This window comes from Gadus morhua, chromosome 20 (genome assembly GCF_902167405.1).
Source record: "Gadus morhua chromosome 20, gadMor3.0, whole genome shotgun sequence".
NCBI classification, from domain to species: Eukaryota; Metazoa; Chordata; class Actinopteri; order Gadiformes; family Gadidae; genus Gadus; species Gadus morhua.
Genome location: NC_044067.1, coordinates 11,986,545 through 12,010,408, shown reverse-complemented (window position 1 = coordinate 12,010,408; position 23,864 = coordinate 11,986,545). Strand labels below are relative to the sequence as shown.

Below are 23,864 nucleotides of genomic sequence, written 5' to 3'. Positions count from 1 at the left end.
AGTGGTCTAACATAACATGAATATTTCAGAGTGCTCTGTAGCGAGCCTCTAGACTCCTAACACTTGACTCTAAACGCCACCTGGGTCTCTATGGCCGCTTTATCTGAAGACCCAGCCCCCTGAGAGGGATAGAGTGGCCTGTCTCTTGCTCTACCTAATGTGTTATACTTACGCATTCACGTTCATATGTGATTCATAAGCCTTCTTTGGGCAGAAGATTATAAAAAGTCTAGTTGAATAGTATTTTTGTGTGTTTAAAAATGTTACAAATTCATACCATCATTTTGGATAATGTTTCAGTTCTTTAAATATAATAAAATAACCAAGCACCTTTGGCTTAGATCATGTGAATTTTCACTGGATGTGTTTATAAACCGTCGTACTCCATGTCCAAATGAAACCTCCCTCCTGCTATCGACCTGGGATATGCTTGAAGTTCAGTAAATGTCGAGATTAGTTCTTAGTCAAACTTCAGAACAAATGGAATCCAAATGAACCACACATGATGCAGCAAACTGGTTTATCAAAAGAAAGTCCTTAAATTATGACAATGGATGAGGCTAAATGTCAATGTGTCTGGTTTGATTGATCACTAGGTTAGCAACACCCCTAGCCCCTATCCCTGGCTTAAAGTTCCCTCAGTTGTTATGTGTGTATTGCACATAGGCCCTGTTACAGACCGTTTCTCTCCTTTAGCTAGCCACCACCCCCCCTCCCCTGCCCCAATCAATGACCTGTCCAATGATTGTGCTTGTAGAAGTGCAGGGGCCCCAATCTGCCAACCATGGCCAAACGTGGCGCCTCGTGGATCTGGAAGTCCGTGCTGCGTGTGGTCACGGTCACCCTGTATCTATCAGCCGCACACAGTGTGACCTGGACCAAAGACCCGCTGGTATACCTCAGCCCCTTGCTGCTCTTGACTCACTCCTGACACAGACTTCTTATTTATTATTTATGCTTACAAAATTCCAGCTTGGTGAAGTTGCGAATGGACGCACAGATTTTCATGTCATCTATCGTTTAACATTTTGCTATGCAATAGCCCTGAATGTCCCTTCATCTGTTCACCCTCCCTATGCGTGTACCCCTCCACACCAGCCCCACCACCCCCTCCACCACTACCACGGTTCACTAGGCAGCCATCACATCCATCTTCCAGTGTCTGTTAAGAGGCCCATCTCTATCTCTATCTGCATCTCTCCGTAGATGCAGATTTTAAACAAGAAGCTGGACTTCAGCCGCGTACAGTCAAAGTGCGGCTCCAGGGATAACCTGAAGTACACTCCCCGCGGAGGCAATGTATGTACCGTACCATCCCCCTTGTTCCCTCCCCTCCCCTCCCTCCTCTATCCCTCTGTTTCTCTCCCGCCGTTGAGGACGTGGAGGGCAAAGGGGCTCCCTCTTTTGTCACTCGGCCCTTACATCGTAGTTCCCTGCCAGAAAACCCCCGCCAGCTCCCTTCCGGCCTCCTCTGGCATGTATTTGCAAATAGTTTAAGTGCCTTTAGACAGCATTCCCCGTTAATCTAGCTTCAACATGCCGATGTTGCCCAGTATAGGTGTGTTAGGTGCCCCCCGTTTAGATTGACCTGCGTATTGTTCCAGCGTAGCTGTCATAGCTTTAGCACTGCCCTGCGAAGTTTCTGAAGAACTCCCATGTGTTCTGGCAAACGTCAAGACTGTATGTTCATAGAATATGTGATACATAGTGTTTCTATAATGTTCCTGTTGCAGGAAATCTGCATTAAAAACTACTTTGCGAACTGCCATTTAAAACGACGTTGCTAATAGTTTCTCCCCCCTCCCCCTTAGGATAAAGATTTCAAATGGCGCTGTTCAGAGGCAGTTAAACATGTGTATCTCTGATGTTACGGTTGTCCTCCCCGCCATCCCCCAACATTTACAGTGAAGTTTCACCTTCTTGTTGATCATTATGTTTGGATATATATACCCCTGAGAATTTGACATATGGTATATATGTATTCACAGTCTGCTCTTGATGTTCTCATCAACAGCCCCACCACCATGTTTGCAGTCCCTCTGTTCTTTCAAATGAAAATAGTTGTAATGCTCGAAAAAAATAAACCAAATCAACAGGCGGTAATCAAAGAAATATGTTCATCAATTGATCATTACTTCTGCACAGATTTGTATTATAGGCATTGGCACACAGCTGTCATTATCAGTGTACAGCTTTGTTTTGTTTCTATTACTACAGTATGGTTTTCTTTTTCAAAGGACAATACCGCTCTGGGTGATGAAACTATTGTTACCGTCTCTCCTGGCTTCACCAAAACATCCTGCACCAACATCATTTGTTGAAAAGGACTTCCTTGTAAAGATTCTGCCGGACGGCAGCGAGCCTCTGCCAAAGATATAAACAATGGCTATATTTCTTTTGTCTTTTGGAATCAATGCACGTTAGTCACTAGGGAGTTTGTTGACAAAATCACGTTGAAGTGCCATACAAGCATCACAAAGACTTAGTGCTATATTTATAGTGTTTTCGTGGCTGGTGTACACATTCTGCTAATATTGAATAGCAGAATCAGTACATGAAAGCAATTTTGACAAGTGATATGGTTAAATGGTTTTATTGAAGACGGTTACAATGGTTTGATCACCCATACCGGTACTGTCCTTTAACTCAACCATGAATTCCAAGCTCTTCTTCCACAGCACAATCTTCATTTATTTCACCATGAGGTTTTCCTTTCTCTCTCTCTCTCTCTCTCTCTCTCTCTCTCTCTCTCTCTCTCTCTCTCTCTCTCTCTCTCTCTCTCTCTCTCTCTCTCTCCAAAGATTCATGTCCCGACATATCCCGATTTCAAAATATGTATAAAGTCTGTGCTTCAACTTTTTCTGTGTCTGTTTCTCGTTCCTGCTACTTTCAACCACAGGTAGAAGCACCCCATAGTATATCATTGCTGGCTCGGCAGCCCTCGAGACATACTCATACTGTTGGCTTCATATATTATGTCCATTCATTCATTAACTAAAAACATCGCAAATGTTTTGACCTTACTAAACTCTCTGGCTCTCAGGGATTGTATTCTTTATAGACTACTCTGGTGGGCAAACAGAAACTAGAGTAGGTACTCTCTCCTGAACAAAATCCATTATGAGCACAGGGACCTATAACATGATTACAATTCCAAAGCCGAAATGTAATTTCATCTTTCACTTTGTGTGTTACTTAGCATTCCCCATGTCTCTCCTATGGGCTTCCACTTCAGTTGTTATGCCTTTGAATGAATTGGAACACTTTCAACTTGATACAAGGCTGGAAATGTCGGACGTCCTCAGTGAACTTTGAAAATCACTCGGATCCACAAGGGATTATCATACGTAAAATGGGCCGTATCGTGTTCGTCGTGCACCAATTGGATTGCACTGTTTATGTCTCACAACGTGTCCTCCCACACCTACCGCTTTGAATCTCATCCTGAGTGGCGGGATCACTGCCATGCTCAACCTAGGTGTGAGAAACAAGGATACTGTTTGTTTAGTGCTTTAGTTGTGCAAACGTTTGTGGTTTGTGGTGTGTGTGTGTGTGTGTGTGTGCGTGTGCGTGTGCGTGTGTGTGTGTGTGCGTTTGTGAAGTGATTTCCTCCAAGCCTCTTTTTCATTATGTTGTTTTCAGATCGGTACCCCCCCCCCCCACACACATCTTAGTGAGCACGGTTCCGGGAGCGTGGCGCTTTAGCCTCCACGGTGGGGTTCGGTTTAGCAGAGCTGCTTGTCGGCGCTGTTGTTCTGTTTGGTGTTGCTGTGTGTGTGTGTGTGTGTGTGTGTGTGTTTGTGTGTTGGATCACAAGGAACTTAACAATAGTCAACTGTCAAGAACTCAGCTTCTCTCGTTGTTGTTCTTGTTCGAAACACTGAGGGATTTATTGGCTTTCTACTCCAGCAGACATTGTGTGTGACACCTCGGTATGGAGAACAACCAGAGAAACCGTAATGAGGATGTTGTATCAAATAGAAAGCAGTTAAGGACATGTAGATATAGCAGTAATTGCAGCTAGGTCAATGAACCTCAAACATTTCCCTATCTGGTATAACATGTGCATAAGCGCGGAATGCTCGCTCGGGCTCTGAATATGTTAACAAATCTTGCATAAATGGATTGATTCATTTCTCTTTTCAGATCCACAGGGTGTGTGTTGCGACAGAAATACAGCAGCCTTGTATTTAATGTGTGTCATTTCCCTGTAGAATATTTAATTTAAACACTATTCTCTCACTTTTGCGTCCCTGATTGTGTCAATCATTCGTTCACTCTTGAGGTATCCACAGTGTTTATGAGTAATTTGTGTTTAACTATAACAACTGAACCCTTCAGTTAATTAACCTTCATTCAGTTATATATATTTAATGCAATATTATGACAATGGGAAACAAAAAGAGGAATGTAACGTTTCCGAATAGTGGGATGTTATTATTCAACGATATATTACGCTGTTTTTTTAATTGTTCAGCCCTTACAGAAGGTTTATATTGAGCAGCAATTATGGCTTAAAACACCTTCATGCTCTCAAAGCTATCTCTGTCACGTCCAACGTTGGAGAACATCATGTGTAGCTTTGAGAGTTTGTATGACCTTATTGAGAACTTCCTTTGGAATCTCCCCTCATCGTCCACTACAGGTACAGATCCAGAATAAGAAGATAGACTTGAGTCATGTGACCTCAAAATGTGGATCCCTGGACAACATCCACCATAGACCAGGTAACGGCCAGGAGAGCATTATTGTGGATGTTTAAATTGTGTCGTTGATTCTTACACAAATTAAATTTCCTTGTTATTCAACCCTTCTCCAGGTATAACACAGTGAATGTGACCACACTGCATTTAGTCCCGGAGTTATATAATGTAATCTTCGTGAACTAAGACCCCATGAATGATGTATTCTATTGTAGTAGAATATATTAACCTATTATATTTAATTTAAGTCATTGGTTTAATTGATAAACCTTTAAGGACCATTGCATAACCTTTAAGGACCACTTCATATTTTTCCTTTTCTTTAATTTTTACCACTGCTAACAAAAATGGTCTTCACTTTATCAGTCCAAGTCTCTGCCCACTACTACATTTTTTAAATAAATGATGAGTTAAGCACATGCAAACCAAATCAACATCAATATTTCGGAACAAACCAATATATCTGTGCAACCAGGGCTTTCTAATGTACGGCTCTGCCAATGAATTCACTAAAAGATGTGATGGCAGAGCTGATAGAAGGATGTATTTAAATTTCATGTCAGTACCACCATCTTGTCTTCAGCTAACTAATCAACAAATGAAGATATGGAATTACCTATTAATTAATTGCAATGTCTGGGAGAGAGAGAGAGAGAGAGAGGAAGAGAGAGAGGTGGAGGGAGAAGGGAGGGAGGGAGACCGGGATTGCCTCCCAGATGGCTATATATATATATATAATATATAATGTCTGTGCTACAGCGCCACCTGCTGGGCCATTTCCAAACCTTGTCATCATGACGTAACACTGCGAAATGCGGAAGATGTCCTTAAGTGTCATTGCATATAGCGTTATATTGCATATATTTCCCCAACAAACACAATTGCCGTGGGGGAATGTCATTGCAGCGTCTGATAAAACAACAGCCTGACCGCTGCAGAATAGGACTTCAGAGCAGCACTGTACAAGAGAATGTACAGTAGTACAGTCATGTCCGCCTAGTCATGACATGGATAGATGTACTGAAGCTCTGACATTTCTAATTGCAATCATTCGCATCCAGAACCAAAACCTTGTGTCGCTGCTATCTATAGTCGTCAATCGATAGTGACCTTGATAGTGTCTCAGATCATTTTCATACACTTGCGCTTTCTAAATGGTTCGCTGGTTTCAGTCTGTCAGTGTGTGTCTTTGGTAGTGTGTAACCTTCCTCGGCGTCCCTCCTCCTTCATACTAGGGGGCGGCAACATCCGCATCGAGAGCGTCAGGCTGGACTTCAAAGACAAGGCCCAGGCCAAGGTTGGCTCCCTGGACAATGCAGGGCAGCCCATCGGCCGTGGCCCCTTCCTGGTAAGGGCCTCACCCACCCATAACAACAGACAACCCCCAACCCGTCCTACTCCATTCAATCCTACGGTCTTCCCAACGCGTAGAACGATTTACAATTTTTTTTTTATTCAATAACAGAAATGTAAGTCGAAACATAGGTCTATGGAGACGTCAAACACAAACACGATTGTGCTGTTTTGCATTTTGGTATGGGGTTATTCTATAAACTGTACGTTTCTGTGTATACTTTAACTTTATTCCGCCATTTGGACATGAATCTCCAAAATCAATTTGTAAATTGGTTTGCATTGTATGTTTCGCCCTATAGGTTAAACGTATGCTATCACATGCTTTAACTGGGATTGGCTCTTATAGTTACAGTACCTGCTCATTAAAGGAGCATCTCACCGGTGGAGGCATGAATATGTATTGAAATTGGGTCCTATATGTAGTTGAATAATAAAATAAAATTCTAATTTGGTGCCGTCTTGACCGAGAAAAGGCAGAAAGTGACTTTTTGGCGCTTGTGGATTGAACTCCCACGATGCACCACGATGCACAGCTTCGCTGGCCACTTCCGCTGATCTAGATCTCCGCCTATCGGACACCTCGCTGTTCCATCTACCAAGCTGATACCGCAAGACTGCTTGAAAATCATTGCACAACATTTCTAGTGAAGAGTATTAGTTGTTGAACTCAGTGAATTGTACTTCCGTTTTATCAACAGCCTCTGTTAGCTTAGCTTCAGACGCTGTGGATGCTAGTTTCTGCTGGTGAAGTCCCACCCACTGGCACTGCTCTAATAGGTCTGTAGCGTCAGTGGGTCCGGGGGGTGGGGCTAGTGCTTGTAGTCTTACGAGAATCCTCCCCTCTTACACTTCCTATTTACTTCTACGCAAAAATCGTCATATTGCGTCATCTTAAACAGGAAGTGTGGGGGATCGATACAGATCTCTCCAGTCTCTCCAGAAAATAGGGGAATGATGCACAACCATTCAAAAATATGAGTGGGTTTCTAACGATACAAAGCTTAATGGAAATGGGTGAAGTTTCTCTTTAAGCGTTGATGCGACACACCTGTCCTCCACCTATTGAAACCAATTTGGAGGGGGGGGGAAATAACCCAAAAGCATATTTCAAAGGCCGGCTCAGGGCCTTTGAAATGTGAAACACATTTGATGTGAATGCGTTGTCGCCATTACCTGAGAAACGATGAGCCGGTTTCTCATTATGATCTGATCCCTTCCCTCCCCCTGCCACCACCGCCCTCACAGATCGAGAGCCACAAGGTGATGTTCCAGGCCAAGCCGCGGGACCCCGGCGCGGACATCGTGGTCACGTCGCAGTCGGAGGGCGAGGGTGTCGAGGGGGGGTCCCCGGGGGGCCGGCTGCTGTCCTCCTCCGGCAGCCTCGACATGCTGGAGTCCCCGCAGCTGGCAACGCTGGCCGAGGACGTCACGGCCGCCCTGGCCAAGCAGGGCTTGTGAGCCACCGTAGGTGCACCACCCTTATCCCCCGCCGCCCGAGCCCATCCATGCCCCAATCCCCCCGCCCCCCCGGGCCACGACCTCCACCACCGCTCTTCTTCCGGAAGTCCACTGACTAAAACAGGTATACGCCTCGCGTCGACGAACAAACCCTCCTCCCCGCCAAGATCTGCCAAACCACGCAGCCCACCGTCACTTCTCACGGCCAGCCAGGAATACCCTCCATCACCCCCCCCCCCCCCCCCCCCCAACACAAACTACAACGCTCTATGATTACCCACAGCTCTTATTTATTAACCACCTGCCACTGCGTCTCCCCTTCCTCCCCATACAAACAAATACACACACACACACACACACACACATACATACGCACACACCTGTTAAAAAAGTGAATGAATCATCACAACTACGAGACGACAGGAAGGATCCGCCATCATTTGGTTCCTCTGTTTTCCTATCCAGTCCACCCCAGTGCGCGTTGGCCCTTCCATTTTGGTATCTTTTCACTACGATTGTCAATAGAATAGTCCTGGTCTCCGAGCACTGGTCCCGCGACCTGCTCACCGTGGTTCGCATGGAACAGTTTCCAGGTGGGAGCTCCGCAGGTCCGGGATCAGTGCTGGGAACATGCTGCGGTGCTTTTTCTTCGCTATACACTAATTAGATACGTCATGTGACCACCGATCCCTAGCAGCACGTATTATTTAAAATGTGCATGGATGCCAGACAACCCCCCCCCCGTCGCAAAAGAATCAAGTATTCTTACCATCATTCGTAGATATTATATTTAACTAATATATATATATATAAATACATGTATAAAACACAACTTATTTGACACCTCCATCATTTTGAATTTGATTAGAAAATGAAACGATTGGATAATTGTCTGGTAACTGTGAGATTGCATTCAAAGTTCAAAATTGCTAAAAAACAAGTCCATGATATGCAAGCATGTATCAGCTCTTGTAGAAAAGAAGCTATTTTGTACTTCAAAGTATTACGATCATTTGTTTATTTCCTGAAATAATTGGATGAAAAAAGTATATTTTGTAGTTTTTAGCCGTTTACAGTGTGCAAGCAGGCCTCCTAGAAATGTGCTGTGCTTGTGTTTTTCCACTCGAGAACCAACCGTAAGAAAAATAATCCATCACCCCACACATAACACAAGAAAACAAACAACCAATAACGGCTAAAGAATATATGTGTCTTTCAAACTGTGATGCCTTGCAGAGTGACTCCGATTGCTGTAGATGATTGTTTCCTTGGCGCGAGAGGATGGTGTATGTATCGGGGCATGATAGTGTAGTGGCTACTGGGTTCAAACAGGTATTGGGTTGGATCCTCACTGTTCGCGGTATACTTGTAGTAGGCATCCTGGTGCCAGATGCCCAATTCCCTACCTGCTCCTTAAGTACATGTATCTGAATTCCCTGTAGGTCGCTTTGGATAAAAGTGTAAATAGATTGGATAGTGAGGACCCCCCTACAGCACCACTATCCCAGGCAGGCTGTCACCGGGCCCGTAAGAAGGGGTCTTTCGACTACACAGAACACAAATTGGACCTGAGATTCAATGGGGAAAGTCTCTGGAAACTGTGCGCGTGTTTTGAGTTTTTTGGAGATTTCAAGCTGTTTCTGTTTTGTTTTTGATATAAGGATGCAACTGTGTCAGACCGTTTTGTGGCAATGCGTAGGGTAAGAGAGGAAACGATGGAAGAAAACCACCAGAAAACGCATTAAAAAAATGACATTTTCATAAAAGAAAAGAAAAATGACAAAAAAGGGAATACTCCTCTATCATATGTTAGGACGTGTTAATCTAGTTTTCTTTTTCCGCTAACACTTTTGTGGTACATCCTGCCTCCTTCCCCAGCTCTTAGAACCCTCACCTGCTAGTGTTTGTTTGCTTCTGTGTTTTTTCTGCATTCCCTTTATTCCTGTACTGCCAACCCACCCTACAGCAACTGTAAATGTATTTTAAAGGTCAAGTTGATGTATGCAGTTTTTCTCCTGTTGATATGACTCTAGGTAAAGCAATTAATAACAATAAAATAAGGACAAAAACTGATATCGGAGTGCTGTCGTCATTTTAGTAAAAAAATAATAAGGATCAATAGATTTTAATGATTAAGCCAAAGCGCAAAACTGTTGTCTGGAAAGACGCAAAAGGTAAAATTCCCCGTCCAAAATAAATGTGAGATTTGTGCAATGTATGCTTGGCTCCTTCAAAACAATGGGTTTCTATTTCCTTTTTAAGTCTGGCAACAAATATGAACCTGGCTTCACTTCATCTTAGCACCGTGGTGCATGATGTACAACCAAGAACGAACACACCAAAAAAACTTGATTAAACTAAAACTGGAGTTTGTGAAAAGTTTATTTGCGAAACAGCAGAGGGGAGTAAACTATAACTTAAGGGGGCGGGTTAGGACGTTTTATGTTGATTTGAACGGCAAGTCCTGGGCCAAGCCAGCGACTCATGGTCATCGTTGAGCCCCACTGCCCCTCCCCTCCCCTCCCCAAACACACGTGGGCCAGGTCTCGTGTACTAGCATAACGCCTTCCATAGAAGCAAGGAAGAAGAGGGGAATGAGGAAGAGCAGATGAGGTGAGATGAGATGAAATGCATGGAGAGCACCGATCGGACAAGAGAGAGTAGGAAGATAAAGAAGACAAAAAAGTCTATCCAAACAAAACAAAATAAAACGGGTGACATCTCAAAGTCCTTTGTTCCCTCCCCCCCTTCCCTAGTTCCCCCGGGGCAGGGGTGGGCAACAGCGAGTAGATGCCTCGACACCATGGGGTCTGCAACATGAAACCATGCTCCGTGGACGGGGTCCTTAAATAGACATGATGTGTTTGACGAAGGCTGAACACCAGACCGCAGCCGAAGGAGAAGGAGGTATGGGAAATGGGGGTTGTGGGTGAGAAAAGAAAGATGGAAAGGTTTTAGAACTTTAGCCTTTACCTCAAATTCAGAGAGTTTATTGTTGCCGTTTTGTTAATGTTTTAAGATTATGATTATGTTCACAATGAAACCCAGCAATTACTTTCTTTTTTAAACAAAAGTGACTGCAGTGAAAATGCTTTAGGTGAGACAATGTTATGGGTAGTTCAGTATTATTATTAACACATTATAAATCAATATATTATATATGTCATGTATATTATATTTTAAGTTAAAAGTTAATATATGGACTACATGTCATTGTCAAAGTGGCGTACAGTTAAGGTATGGCAGATATTTAGAAGGTATTTATAAAACCTAACATTTTTATGAGTTTATAAGTGGAGTGGATCTTGAGACTTACACTCGTAGTTGATGCAGCCGTTCTCGTCCTCCTGTCCTTGCATAAGAGCGTCAATCTCGGCCTCAGTCATCTTCTCGCCTATAGGGGGCGAAACAACATGGAAGGAATAAAGCCTTGTCCTACTCGCCATAACCTTTACATTGCGTCTTTAAAAAGAGTATCCAACAAACGTAATTCTTTAATAGGCATTAAGTAAACTAAATAAATAAAATACGGTTTGATTGTATTACAATTTCTTCAATAAATACAAAAAACTGTATTTTTTTAAATTCATAACTATCCATAAATCGTATTATATTACATTTATATTGGTGTTTTGAGGGTAAATCCAGAACTGAAGCCTAAAGCCTAATATATAATATAGAATTTATATATATAAACCTTATTTTGGCCTCAAAGGCCCTAGGATTATTCTATGTTATAGTTTTCTTGTTGCTTTCACCACTTGTTGTTCCAGCATATATCAATTCATTCATTAATATTAACATTGTCATGATAACTGCACTGCCACCACGCACCAAGTGTTGACAGCACAATACGAAGCTCAGCGCCCATCACTGTGCCGTTGCCCTCCTTGTCAAATACACGCAGACCCTCAACGTAGTCGTCCAGTGTTCCCTTGTTGGGGCTGTTGACGATGGTCTGCATCATGGGCAGGAAGCCCTCGAAGTCTACTCTCTTGGAGTTCATGTCTGTGGTGGAAGAAAAAACAACCAACAGGGTGTTTTTTTAAGTTGAAGACTTCAAGCAGGAGCAATGGTAGGGTGAGACTTGATACTGCCCATTGTGTACATTTCAGAAGGTGTTGACTCTTTCGTAATCACACAGAATGAAAAACAAATCATATCCATATCTGTGGCATAGGTATTTGCAATGACTCAAATGAAGGGCATGTGATGATGTCCCTACACTCATTTAATTTTACATATACATCTAGTTCCTTTTTAGACATTGCCCAATGATCGGCTGTATCCCCAAGGAATTAGAATTTTGTATTCACTTTAAAATGAATCAAAGTATCCCTATATATGTAACACGGTTTCTCTCTACTGAAGACCCCCTTCCTCCCCTGTTGTCTCCTACCTTCGTCGGAGGGGTTTCCCAGGATGGCTTTCACCTCCTTGTTGGTGGGGTTCTGTCCCAGGGCGCGCATGATGTCGGCGATCTGGTTGTAGCATACCTTGTTGTCACCCACCCTGTCGAACAGACCGAAGGCCTCCCTGTAATCTGTCATGTGGGCAGAAGAGACAAGGGAGTCAGAATTTGTGTAACAAAAATACCTATACAGGCGGTAGCCTCTAAAGGCTAAGGCCTTATAGCTTCCAGATGGGATCAAATGACAATCATCCACAAAATAGGAAATTAGTATTCCTAATTGGGGAATGAACCGGCCTACGCGACAAGCCTACAAACGGTTTGAGTAGTGGACTTTAAACTGTAGGTGGCCAATGCAACTCATGAATGACCTGTCAGTTTGACCTGGACATGTATGAGTAAACTTGGAGGTTAGTCCTGGTTTTGTGGATGAGGAGGAATGAAGGGACGGAAAAAGAGGTTAGACTTGTTGAAAATGTGTTTTGGACAGGCCGACAGGAATCAAGAATGAGTATGATAATAACAAGCCGTTGAAATGGGTTGGATGCCATCGCCGTAGCCTTGACTTCCGAGTTTATGTACACAAGCATTAGGCGTATCATGTAAAGGAGGCTTCTTTATTAGCCTGCACTGCTCAGCTGTCTCTTTCTCTCTTTCTCTCTCTCTCTCTCTCTCTCTCTCTCTCTCTCTCTCTCTCTCTCTCTCTCTCTCTCTCTCTCTCTCTCTCTCTCTCTCTCTCTTTCCCTCTCTCTCTTTCCCTCTCTGGCTCTCGGGCCACAAGGACAAGGCTCCCTATAAAAGGACCGCCTTGGAATTGATAAACATAGCTGGGAACATGAGCCCCCTCCTTTTAAAGGCAGGTGCTCCCGCATGACCTGGGTAATGGAAGGGAATGCTGACCACAGCGTATACAAGCTGACGTCGGTATGGCTGAGGGGCGGTCTAACGGCCACCGCAAATACTATGGAAACACAGTCGGTTCCTGTATTCATTCAATCACCGTGTCATGAATGAATGGCATAGCATTACGACAATTAACCCATCCCTCTGTTTCTAGTCAAGGCCATTTTCGTCCTAAATTTTCGAAAATGAATTGTTTGATTGTTTTATTTTTTTGTGTATAATTATTGAGGGGACCAAGTCACCAACAGTTGAATGAAAGTATGCATGAGGACAACATATTATGAAAAAGTCTACTCACCCTCCATCTGGTCTGGGGTGAACTCCACCTAGAGACCAATGCAACAAATCCATTAAGTCAGGTATGCTATGGAGCTGTAATTATTACATCATGGGCTAACATAGTGGCACCACTTGAAAATCCATGGCACTAGTGATGGACCCACGCAAATGTGTATGCGCGTGTGTTTGCGTGTGTGCGCGTGTTTGCGCAATTGCGCGCCTTTGATGTATATGCTGCATACAAATTAAGACTAGCAAACATCTCACTGATGTATTCAGCGACTTCATGCCCACTGTGAAGTCATGAGCTTTCACACTTAATGGACTTTAAGTGATGAGCTTTCGGTGACACAGTCCAAATAGGCTGATTGTAGTTATACAGCAAACAGTTTTGCAAACAACCCAAATCCCAAAGAAATCTAAAAAATATGATGCGTGATAAAATGTCTCCATAACAAGTTATCTGTTGCTTCATCCACATCCCGCCACTCGGTGGGAAGTTGACAGGCGTGCGCATGACGCGCCGGTTCGGCAGATCTGATAGAGGTCTGGACCGAGTATAATCGTGACTTAAAGTAACGTCTTTGCCAAATTTAGCTTCATAGTCAGATGGAGGTAACTGATACTCGGAGGTCCATCTTAAGGTACAGTAACATCTCCTCATTTGGTGCCACTTAAGCAGTCGGCCTTTTTGTCCCCGTTCATTTAGTCCAATCACAAGACGCGATGGGTGTGGTTAAGGTCGAAGTGGGATGCAACGCCTCACGGAGCCACTGGTTCTGGGCATACAACCGTCATACTGGGTAGTACCACTGGATACCAATGAGCCGCACATGTTCTATTCGGTGCACCATCAGGGCCAATGAGTGCGTGCACCTCCAGCAAAACGTGTGTCATCCCATTGCAAATAAACTGTTCAGAATCAACTTCAAAATATATGTTATAATTTACCACCGAGAAAGCACAAACGGTCAATAGTCCATTAGGCTTTTTCACACCATCCTACTCATCATCATCATCATCATCATCATCATCATCATCATCATCAGATAACCTTTTTCTACAAATCCTGTTTTTGTTCTGAACTGGTATTTCCTTCTCAGGATATGTCCACGCTGATCTGAGTCCATAGGGGGGGCTTCTTACCTTGACGGCGGACAGGTCCACGGTCTTTGGTGCAGGTACGGCCACAGGCTCGGGTGCGGGCTCGGCCTTCTTGGCGGGCTCGGCCTTCTTGGCGGCGGCTGCGGGAGCCTTAACGTCCTTTTTGGGTGCCATTTTTCTGTGTTATGAGTCTAGGCTGGACCTGACAAGAAATTCCCGTTTGAGGTTAGGACACAAGAGTGGAGGGGACTCGGAGCAGTGAATTGTCTTCTGGGCGTATATATATGGGGCATGTTGGTCGTTACCTCCGTCAAAGAAGTCGTTGTGATTGGATTGGATGGCGCAAGGAAAGGGGAGGGGAGGGGGTACCCGGGTACCCCTCTGAAAATAGCGTTGGAGTCGTCCTTAGGCCTACTCCACACAGGACTTCTGTTTATTTTGCCATCTATCGAGCCTGGGAAAACGATTTTACGATCCAAAGGTTGATTTAGGTCACTTGGCAAATTCGGTCCCCTCTCAAAGCAACATTTGTGTGCCAAATTACGCACCGCCTTGGCCCTTAACGCAATGATTGCGCATGTATGTCGAAAAGTTCATGGACTCATTGATAATAGTTCATAGGTAAATGGATTTGATAACGTATCTTGCATCTCCACTTTAGGTATTTACAACGGTTCATACAAGGGCAAAGCTAATATCCATCCCCTTAATCATTCGGATTTAATCCAAAGTAAAACTTCCCTGCAAATGGAAAACGCGTTATGGACACGTTTGAAAGCGATTACCCGCCGATCTAGTGGCGACGTTACCATTGCTCCAGAATCGCAATTAAGTTCCATCATATTTGTAACGAGTTTGTTAGGTTTAAGCAACTCACAAAACACACTTCATGTACTAAATTTAAAGAGTGCAATTTGTTTACCTGTAAAACTGTCTCTGTATGAATATGGTCATAGCAAATTCACCCTTAGCATATGGGATCTAGGGGAGTGGAGAATTAGGAGAGACAAGGGTCAAATTTAGATTTACCCTCTCCTGGTCATATGTTTGCACTATGTATGGTCATCTTTAGGTTGAACTGATATGACTTCAAACCATATCATTTAGTAGCTTCAAAACTACAAATTGCCAAAGTTGTTGATTAAAAGGTGAAAACACACAAATTAACAATTAATTGTTATTCTTTTTTGTATTTGAGAATACAACAGGGTTGGTGGAATGGGTGTATGTAGGCCTTTAGATGAACGGGTAATCCTATATTTACAGTATATATAATTATTTCATTTTTCCAATAAGTTTTGAGCCTCTATAGGGCATTATTTCAACCGCTGTCCTTCACTGTCACTCGGCAGTGACCCTACCCACCACCCCCTTGATTTCTTTGGTAGATGTGGAGGATCAAGAGGGGAATAATGAAACCAGAGGGCCTTTCAGCTGCTGATGCCAGTAACTCAGGCAGGACTAAGACCACACATTCTGCCCGCTTTAATTCTTATCTATATCGGTCCCGGACCCCCCCCCCCTCCCTTCCTCTCCTCCTCAGACCCATGTATATGAGGATAGAAGGTACTGGGAAAGATTCCTCATGACTTCCAAGCTATTTCCCTCTGAGTGGGACGGAAGGGGGGCACAGCTGTCCTATGGGCTCTCTCGCTCTCTCTCTCTCGCTCTCTCTCTCTTTCTCTCTCTCTCTCTCTCTCTCTCTCTCTCTCTCTCTCTCTCTCTCTCTCTCTCTCTCTCTCTCTCTCTCTCTCTCTCGCTCATTTACACACACACACACACACACACATGCATGCACGGACTCTGACGTACAGGGGCAAACCTTGCCCTATTTTTTTCTTATTTGCACCTGTCCCCTCAGGTCTTAATGTTTTCCCCGGCCTCACTGAAGCAGTAGACGAAGAAGATCTCATTCACTGCTGTTTTCTTCTTGTTTAGATTTATTTTACAGTTGATCATATATATACGCCGTTTCAATGCCCCAACCTGAAACCACCATTATTCATAATCATAGAGAAAGTAAAGACAATGAGAAAAGAGGAAGCCAGGTCAGTTAGGGTGGCTAACTGCTATCCTCAAGAGTCACAGTTAAACACTTAATCATACTGGCATGTCGTCTTCCCAAATACTGCATCAGTGAATTTAAGTAATCTGCACCGGGACTCTTGAGCAAACAACTTTCCTTTTGATAACACCAGCTAGGCCACCACCAGACGCAAAAGCTGTATTACGATCACATGAGGTCAATAAGTAATCCAAAGGGAGCTAGTGGCTTGAGTGTACATTAAAACCAAGGGCATGGCAGGTCTGCACCCAAGAGGGAGGTAGATCGTTGGTGTATAACTTTCAGTAATTACTGCTCACAGCCAACCGTTATTGTGCAGTTGGCAGGCAATGGGCTGTGCCAGGGGAAGCAGAAAAACACAGCTGAGAGGTCAATGGGTCTCATTTCTGTGCCGGAGTACGAAAATGTGCATTGAAAACAGAAAACCTCTTGAAATTGAGGAATGGCATAACGTGGTTCTGCTCCAAACGCGTGTGACAGGGTGTTACAACACAGTAATATCATTTAAGAGAAGGATGGGGAAGTCTGGATCAAGAGATTCACAATTTGAGATGCAAATCTTTTTTGGGCAAAAAAATATTGCTCAAATTATGCATAAATATTAATACACAATTATTTCATTCAGACAAACAAACCATAGCAGTCCAAATATAACGCTAAACTGTTAAGCCGGCGGCCCAGATGGCTCGAATGACTCGAATGCTGCGCTGCGATCAAAGTTCAAGTATTTGAACTTTGGCGAGAATTTCGCTTGATATTAAATCACTCGCACGAGAAATGTTTGCCGTTTGCGCGTGCACCTTGCCCGAGTACAATTTTTGCTTTCGCTTTTGGTATGAGTACCATGACAGTTTTTTTGTTTCATTTACTTTTTTGGAAAAGTAACACCATCACCTACTGGCCTTGCATACCTACACAATTTTCAATCTAAGTTATGTTCCGTATTTTTACTTCTGAAAGTCGCGTGGGTGCAAATCTTTTTTTGAAGTTGCGAAGGAAAAACAATGTTTTAAAAACGTATAGCGTCGTGTAGACGGGGCCAAAGATCTTTAGTTTTTTTCCATATTTCAACCTCTTCTGTGAAGAAAATGTTTTATGTGTACTTTGGAGTGATTGTGTGTGTGTGTGTGTGTGTGTGTGTGTGTGTGTGTGTGTGTGTGTGTGTGTGTGTGTGTGTGTGTGTGTGTGTGTGTGTGTGTGTGTGTGTGTGTGTGTGTGTGTGTGTGATGGCTGGTTTAACCTGTACACATTGATTTATCATTGTGCAACAGGTGTGCAGCCTCACCCAGCACCAGAGTCCAATCAGTCTGACTCGGGCCAGGTGGGGATGCTTCCACCAACAATCATCAACACACACTCCACACTCTCCTACTGCACTGGTTATGGGCTAATACATGATATGTCTTTTTATTGGAATGATGAAGATGTGGTGCTAGATGATAAAGGTCTCATCATTGTAAATCCAGGAAATGGATGTGTCTATACACACACACACACGCACACACACGCACACACGCACACACCATATCCTCAAAAACGTTTTCTCAGAAAATACGAGTTGTGCTGTTTATATTTGAAGATGATGTGTGCCACAGAAATAAGAGAGTTAACAACAGGGTGAAACACAATTGAAGAAAGAGCCATAGTTCCTATCCCTATAGGAACTGTGGCTCTAAGGATATAGACGTGTGTATCCTATCCTTAAGACAGCAGCCGCTCTGAACTCACTGGCCTTCTCCCTCCATGTTTGTATGTTTGTGTGCCAAGGAAATGAGGTGAGTGTTCAAAGTGACTTTGAGTGATGTTCCCACAGGATATATACAAATGTATGCATAAAGGCCGCCAGACAAGCTTCTGAGATGACTGAAGAGTAGAATTAAGATTCTCTCCCCCAGCCCCGCCACCCACAGCCCCCCGTTGATTCCTTCATTCATTCCATGTCGCCATCACTGCCTCCACCAACCCCCCCCAACCTCCACATCCAAGCACTCCAAAAAGGAATGAAGCTGTAACTGAGCCTGGAGGGACAGATGGGACCTATTTATACCCGCCTCCGTAGAGGTGTGAAGTTTCTTGGGATTTCAGCGCGTGGGGGCCATGGCTCCTTAAGGGGGGCTGATCCAGTCTCTATGGCCCGCACACAAACTCTCTCTCTCTCTCTCTCTCTCTCTCTCTCTCTCTCTCTCTCTCTCTGTCTCGCACACAAACTCTCTCTCTCTCTCAGTCTCTCTCTCAGTCTCTCTCTCAGTCTCTCTCTCTCTCTCTCTCTCTCTCTCTCTCTCTCTCTCTCTCTCTCTCTCTCTCTCTCTCTCTCTCTCTGTCTCTCTCCCTCTCTCTCTCTTCTGCCCACAAATCCGCCCACAGGGTCAGACAGCGACTGAGTTGGGGCTTGGCAAAATCCAACCTATAAAGTCGCTGGCCTTTTTTGAGCGTGACTCTGCATCAGTACCCAGAGAGAGAGAGAAGTTGGAGATGCTGTCTGGCAGCCTCGGCCCGTCCATGACTTTGAGATTGCTAGGGATCGTTTTGACATAGCGCTTCAAACCCGCTATGAGGGCTTACCCCAAACATTGAAAATATTTTGGCAGTTTTGTTTTAAGCTCCTCGCAGGGCAACTTTTCTCAGAGGGACACACGGGGGGTAGCAACCAAAGGACAACCTTTTACACTTCACTATCGTAAAATAAGGCTCTTAGGACGGATATTATTCTGTATTTGCTTCAGGTACTAAGAGTGCTGAACACACAATCGCATTTTCAAGTATTGAACAATTCACTTGAGTAAGGACTACATGTTAATTACATAAAGAAATACTGTTAGTAATCTAATGTTGCTTTGTATGGTCAGTTCAATGCCTATTTTACCATGTTTACATATAACATGCTTTTTCAGTTTCAGTTTGAATAATATGTAGAACATATGCAAATCCAAAGGCTTGTTTTTTTACTTTGCAGGGGAAATATATAGCTCTTCAACATGGCGGTTAACATGGGGACATATTGGCCTCATATTTTAACATATTCTATGTATGATAACATTAATGAAAAAATCACAGCACATGATGCTAACACTGTCATGTTTTAATATTATTATTAGCATCATTTCTCAAGTTGGAGAGCTGGAAAGAAGATGATAATAATCCCAGATGAATATATCTTTAGGACTCTGGCCGACTCCAGTTTGCACTGGGATCTCTGACAATGCAGAGTCCATTTCACTGTTAGCAGACGATGGTCCTCATGAGGTCATAGGCCAGCCAATGGGTAAGTGGTTTCTAATCACAGCCTCCCAATCCTACGGAGCCATATAGCACACAGGCATCCACTCGCAATCTTTCAATCTTATGTGAGTGAATTATTTTGGATAGCAAGTGCTGCTTTTGGGGAGGGGTTTTGACTTTCTGAGAATAGCCATAGACAGTCATTAACTGGCCCCGCCCACACATGTGTGTTTCAAACACTTATGACAAAAAAGATAAATTACTATAAATTCTTAATAGTTTTCCTTCATGTTGCTTACATTGGCGTTATTGTAATATTATTGTATTAGTGACATAAAGTTATCAGTGGCCTTTTTTATTTTAAAGTTGTTTTAACACAGATTTCTGCCTGTTTGCGTGATGAACATTTGAGTGAAGAAATCAATCAATCAACAAACTCTTCTTGTCAGGTGGCTTAAAAACAAATATATATATAATAGAACAGGACACGACATACAGTGTCAATCATACATCATTGAACATTAGCAACATGAACACATGGTTTTAAAGGCTGACTTGACTAGTGTACTAAATAGTTTAAAAGTGCATAATTATTCTAGCTTGTATGCTATGACCATTCCAAACCCTATCACCCTGATTAATTATGTTTTTCAAAATCAAGATACAGGAAAGTGGTTATTTACAATAAACGTTGAAAAGACAGTAGCCTGGTCATAACCGTATAACCCTAATACTTACTCTAATACGCCTCACAATCCAGTCTAAATAAATAAATCTTAAATGCTGTTGTCATGTTTACTTTCCCCATGTTGATATTGTAACCGTTACTACACTACACTTTAGTCGTGTACCTCAACTGACGAAACTATTGTTTTCTGATTGAGGTAATATCAGTAAACGACCACTGGAGGTCATTAGTGCACCATGGACCAACGGGAATTAGTGTCCTGATTGTTGAAAAATAATCCGCGCTTGGCTGGTTCTTCGATTTTGATAAACAAAAAAAAATCAAAAATGTTCGTATCAAAATCATGTTGTTATAAGAGTAGGCCTAACAATTAAATAATATAAGTTTGATTGAAATCCTGTATAGCTTTGGGACCGCTGGTTTAGTTTTGTGTAGCCTAATAGGTAGGCTAGGCCTATATCTTTAATCACGGTGTTTATTTTCGACCCATGCATTTTTTAGGTAGGCTTAATTATTGCCCTAATAGCCCTATCACAGCCAGTTGTTCGGTGGCTGGGTTTGTTCTAATGTGATCCATACAAGCAGTCCCGTTACAAAGAGAATGTGCTCAAAGTGCTGAACCAAGCACTCTGCAGGCAAAGTCTTCCAACTGAAGGCCCTTTTGTACAAGATCAGCACATAGTGGCACCGGCTCTAATCCCACTTCATAAAGACCATTGTCAGTTTTCCAGGCAGTCACCGAGCCAACCCTGATAATAAAGCAGGTTAGACTTATTTGAAAGTAGGTAGTACTATAGGCCGACACAAATCAAACCAATCAAAATATAATTTACAAGAAATATGCTTTCTCTAATAGATCGGACATGTTATTTATATTTCAAACTGGGGGGTAGATTAAATTGTATAAATAAACCACAAGTAATGCTCATCAATATTGTATCTTGTAAAAAATTTGTTCGCCCCAAACGAGTTTCGGTCGTTCCTATTTGGTATGGGCTCCTCGTAAAAAAAAAAAAAGATGCCGTAAGCGATGAGAAAGACAACCGGTATCCACCACAGAGATCACTTTGTGGTTACAACAACTACGTAGAAGTAGTAGTACCATCGTAGTACACGCGGGGCGGCGCGGATTCAATTCTCGTTCATTGAGCCTAACTCACAGCAGCAAGTATACCTAACTTTGTACATGTGCACGTTTTCAAAGCAGTGCGCTCTACTCCAAGCGTCCTGACTCCGTCGTTAACAGCGGTTGAGTATTAGTTCTCTCCACGAAATAATATGACAAAAATCCTGCTCGCTTACAACGTTGTGAAAACCCTCCGGCATGGATGTCTCGTTGGGAAAAGGCTGGGGAAAACCAGCTCATGGATGCGCTCCTGCACCAAACTTTTCAGTGTGAAGGTAAATTAGTTCATGCAATCGTTCCGTATGGGGTCATTTGTCTGGTTATTATAGGATTTCATGAGCAGCCAAAGACAGCCTATGACATGCGGTGTGTTTCTCTCATACTCTACCAAGGCAGGACTTTATCTAGCCTACCATGTCATTCATAAAAGTAAAAGTATTATCGCTATGCGCTGCAGATGTGCTGTGGACAACGTGGCCAAAGTAAATGTGCCTGAAACAAGTTTATTCAGTTAGAGAGGCTATCCAGATGGGTCATTTCTCAGTACAGCTTTTACGTGGTTGGTGGATTTGTTTTTCTTGTGGTATTGCATCACTTAGACTAGACTAAACAGGTTAGCCGACTTAACAACCAGTCCACTGGGTTTTATCAATCAACGTTAAAATCTAAGTTGATAATATTTTTCATCTCATAAATTAACCTTACATTTCATTCAGCATCTTGTACATTGGGACTTAACGTCGACTGCTTCCATTTTGGAAGCATTGCAGGCTCCGCGCTGTGTGTGGGCATTAGGGGGCCTGGTCCCCCCTGAGCCTAGCCCAGCTAGCCTGACAAGCTCGAGATTTCAATGGTCCCGTACGCCCTCCCACTGCCAGTGTCGCTTGTCCAGGGTCCGATATGTTATTGAGTGACACGTTGTGGTTAAACAAGAACCACCAATTATAGACTAAACGTGACCATAGGCAATTGTATATGCTCTTCGTCACAATGTGATGTGGGCATTCATTTATATAATTCAGAAATCTATGCCTATGGACTGATTGCAGTCAGTCAGGTCGCCCAATTCAGACTTGCATTGGAATGTTATTATAATGTTCTGAGTAAGGTTTTCTTTTTCTTTGCTGAGTAATGTAATAAAGTTAAATCATTTTACCATTATGTGGAGACATTGTCTCTCTCTTTCTCTTTCTTGCTTTCTCTCGCTCTATCGTATCTCCATCTCATCCAGGCCCAGACTGCCCATCTTGTTCTAGAGGATGGGACAAGGATAAAGGGATACTCATTCGGGCATGATGGTTCCGCTGCTGGGGAGCTAGTGTTCAACACTGGCCTCGTTGGGTAAGAAGACAATCATGGCCAATAAAATACTCAATATATTATAAAGTGCAATATAACCTCTGGTAGAAAGCCTGTTAGAATCTTGAAATACGATGACGTCATCAGTATTTTGTGACAGGTTGCCATACCTCAAAAGTATCGCTGTAATATGTGTATGCTAATATTGTGTGTGCCAATATTGTGCGTCATGTTCTGGTTTGATGGTGCGTGTTTAATGAGAAATATACCACATAAAAGGTTACAATGCAATGTAATACTATGTTTAAAGATGTCCACTTTTTGTTGCTTCTGAAAGTTTGAGGTCCGTCATTACAACCCTAATATGATTGAACCAAAACCCCTGCTAGCTAAATAAACGAATCCCCTACTGCTAGACAATGAGGAGGTCACATGCTAACCTCTGCATGTGTTCAGAAGCCTGTGTTGTGAGACAGGCTTGTGCAATGGCTTGGCCGGTTCCTCCATTCCCTGCCTAATTATCAGAAGGCCTTTTTTGCTTTGGATAAAGCGTCATCCAAATTAACAAATAGTAGCAATTACATATTGCTTTACCTTTTTACCAGCTTTAATATTGTATCGTACTATAAGTTTGCGTATTTCTTCATCACTTTCGGCATTCATGCCAGCTTTATTATAAAGTGATGTAGGATAGTGATGCTACGTTGCTGTGAAATCTTGCCTAGCCCTTGTACTCTCCTGTTTACCAACTAGGTATCCTGAGGCGCTGACAGACCCCAGCTACAGAGGCCAGATCCTGACCCTCACCTACCCCATAGTGGGAAACTATGGGGTCCCCAACACCCAGGAGGTGGATGAACTGGGCCTCAGGAGAAACGTGGAGTCGGAGCGCATACAGGTCACTCACATACACTAAAGTGTGGTCTGAAAAGACTACACTTCAGAGACCTATATTCAGATTTTGAAGGCTCCTGTCCTATTATTGGCTTATTTTACCCAAGTATGATGCTTGATAATCTTAAATCTTTGGTAAGATCACAATGTACAAGAGCACGATAATAAACCGCACATATGCTTTGGGTCTGCAGGTTTCTGGTCTCCTGGTGCAAGATTACAGCCACGAGTACAGCCACTGGAACTCGATCAAATCCTTGGGACATTGGCTTCAGGAGGAGAAGGTAATTTGACTAGACATGTCACCACATGTGCGATTTCTGCGTGAGCAGACTCGCTGTGGGCCCCAATATTCTGTG

General features: G+C 43.2%; 3 protein-coding genes across 14 annotated transcripts in view; 2 read left to right on the top strand and 1 right to left on the bottom strand.

Annotated features, from left to right (window-relative positions):
- map2 (microtubule-associated protein 2) overlaps positions 1-9,590 on the top strand; it is a 66,210-nt gene extending 56,620 nt beyond the window's left edge. For 10 of the 12 annotated variants that reach the window (XM_030343564.1, XM_030343561.1, XM_030343563.1 and 7 more), the window contains 5 exons: positions 758-892; positions 1,207-1,299; positions 4,646-4,727; positions 5,939-6,051; positions 7,305-9,590. In XM_030343564.1, the coding sequence (XP_030199424.1) occupies positions 758-892; positions 1,207-1,299; positions 4,646-4,727; positions 5,939-6,051; positions 7,305-7,517 (636 nt within the window). In that variant the 3' untranslated portion in view covers positions 7,518-9,590. The remainder of the gene's footprint in view (positions 1-757; positions 893-1,206; positions 1,300-4,645; positions 4,728-5,938; positions 6,052-7,304) is intronic. The other 2 variants (XM_030343559.1, XM_030343562.1) reach the window with 2 other exon arrangements.
- A 291-nt stretch (positions 9,591-9,881) lies between these two features.
- myl1 (myosin, light chain 1, alkali; skeletal, fast) lies at positions 9,882-14,532 on the bottom strand. The gene is made up of 6 exons (XM_030343569.1): positions 14,257-14,532; positions 13,130-13,157; positions 11,917-12,060; positions 11,352-11,525; positions 10,834-10,911; positions 9,882-10,391 (listed from the first exon to the last, which is right to left on the bottom strand). Exons 1-6 carry the CDS (start codon positions 14,386-14,388, stop codon positions 10,363-10,365), a joined length of 585 nt encoding a protein of 194 aa, XP_030199429.1. The 5' UTR covers positions 14,389-14,532; the 3' UTR covers positions 9,882-10,362.
- Positions 14,533-21,204: 6,672 nt separating this feature from the next.
- Positions 21,205-23,864, top strand: part of cps1 (carbamoyl-phosphate synthase 1, mitochondrial) — a 45,925-nt gene continuing 43,265 nt past the window's right edge. Inside the window, exons 1-4 of the mRNA XM_030344175.1 lie at positions 21,205-21,587; positions 22,544-22,653; positions 23,365-23,509; positions 23,700-23,789. Of these exons, the coding sequence (XP_030200035.1) occupies positions 21,465-21,587; positions 22,544-22,653; positions 23,365-23,509; positions 23,700-23,789 (468 nt within the window). The 5' untranslated portion in view covers positions 21,205-21,464. The remainder of the gene's footprint in view (positions 21,588-22,543; positions 22,654-23,364; positions 23,510-23,699; positions 23,790-23,864) is intronic.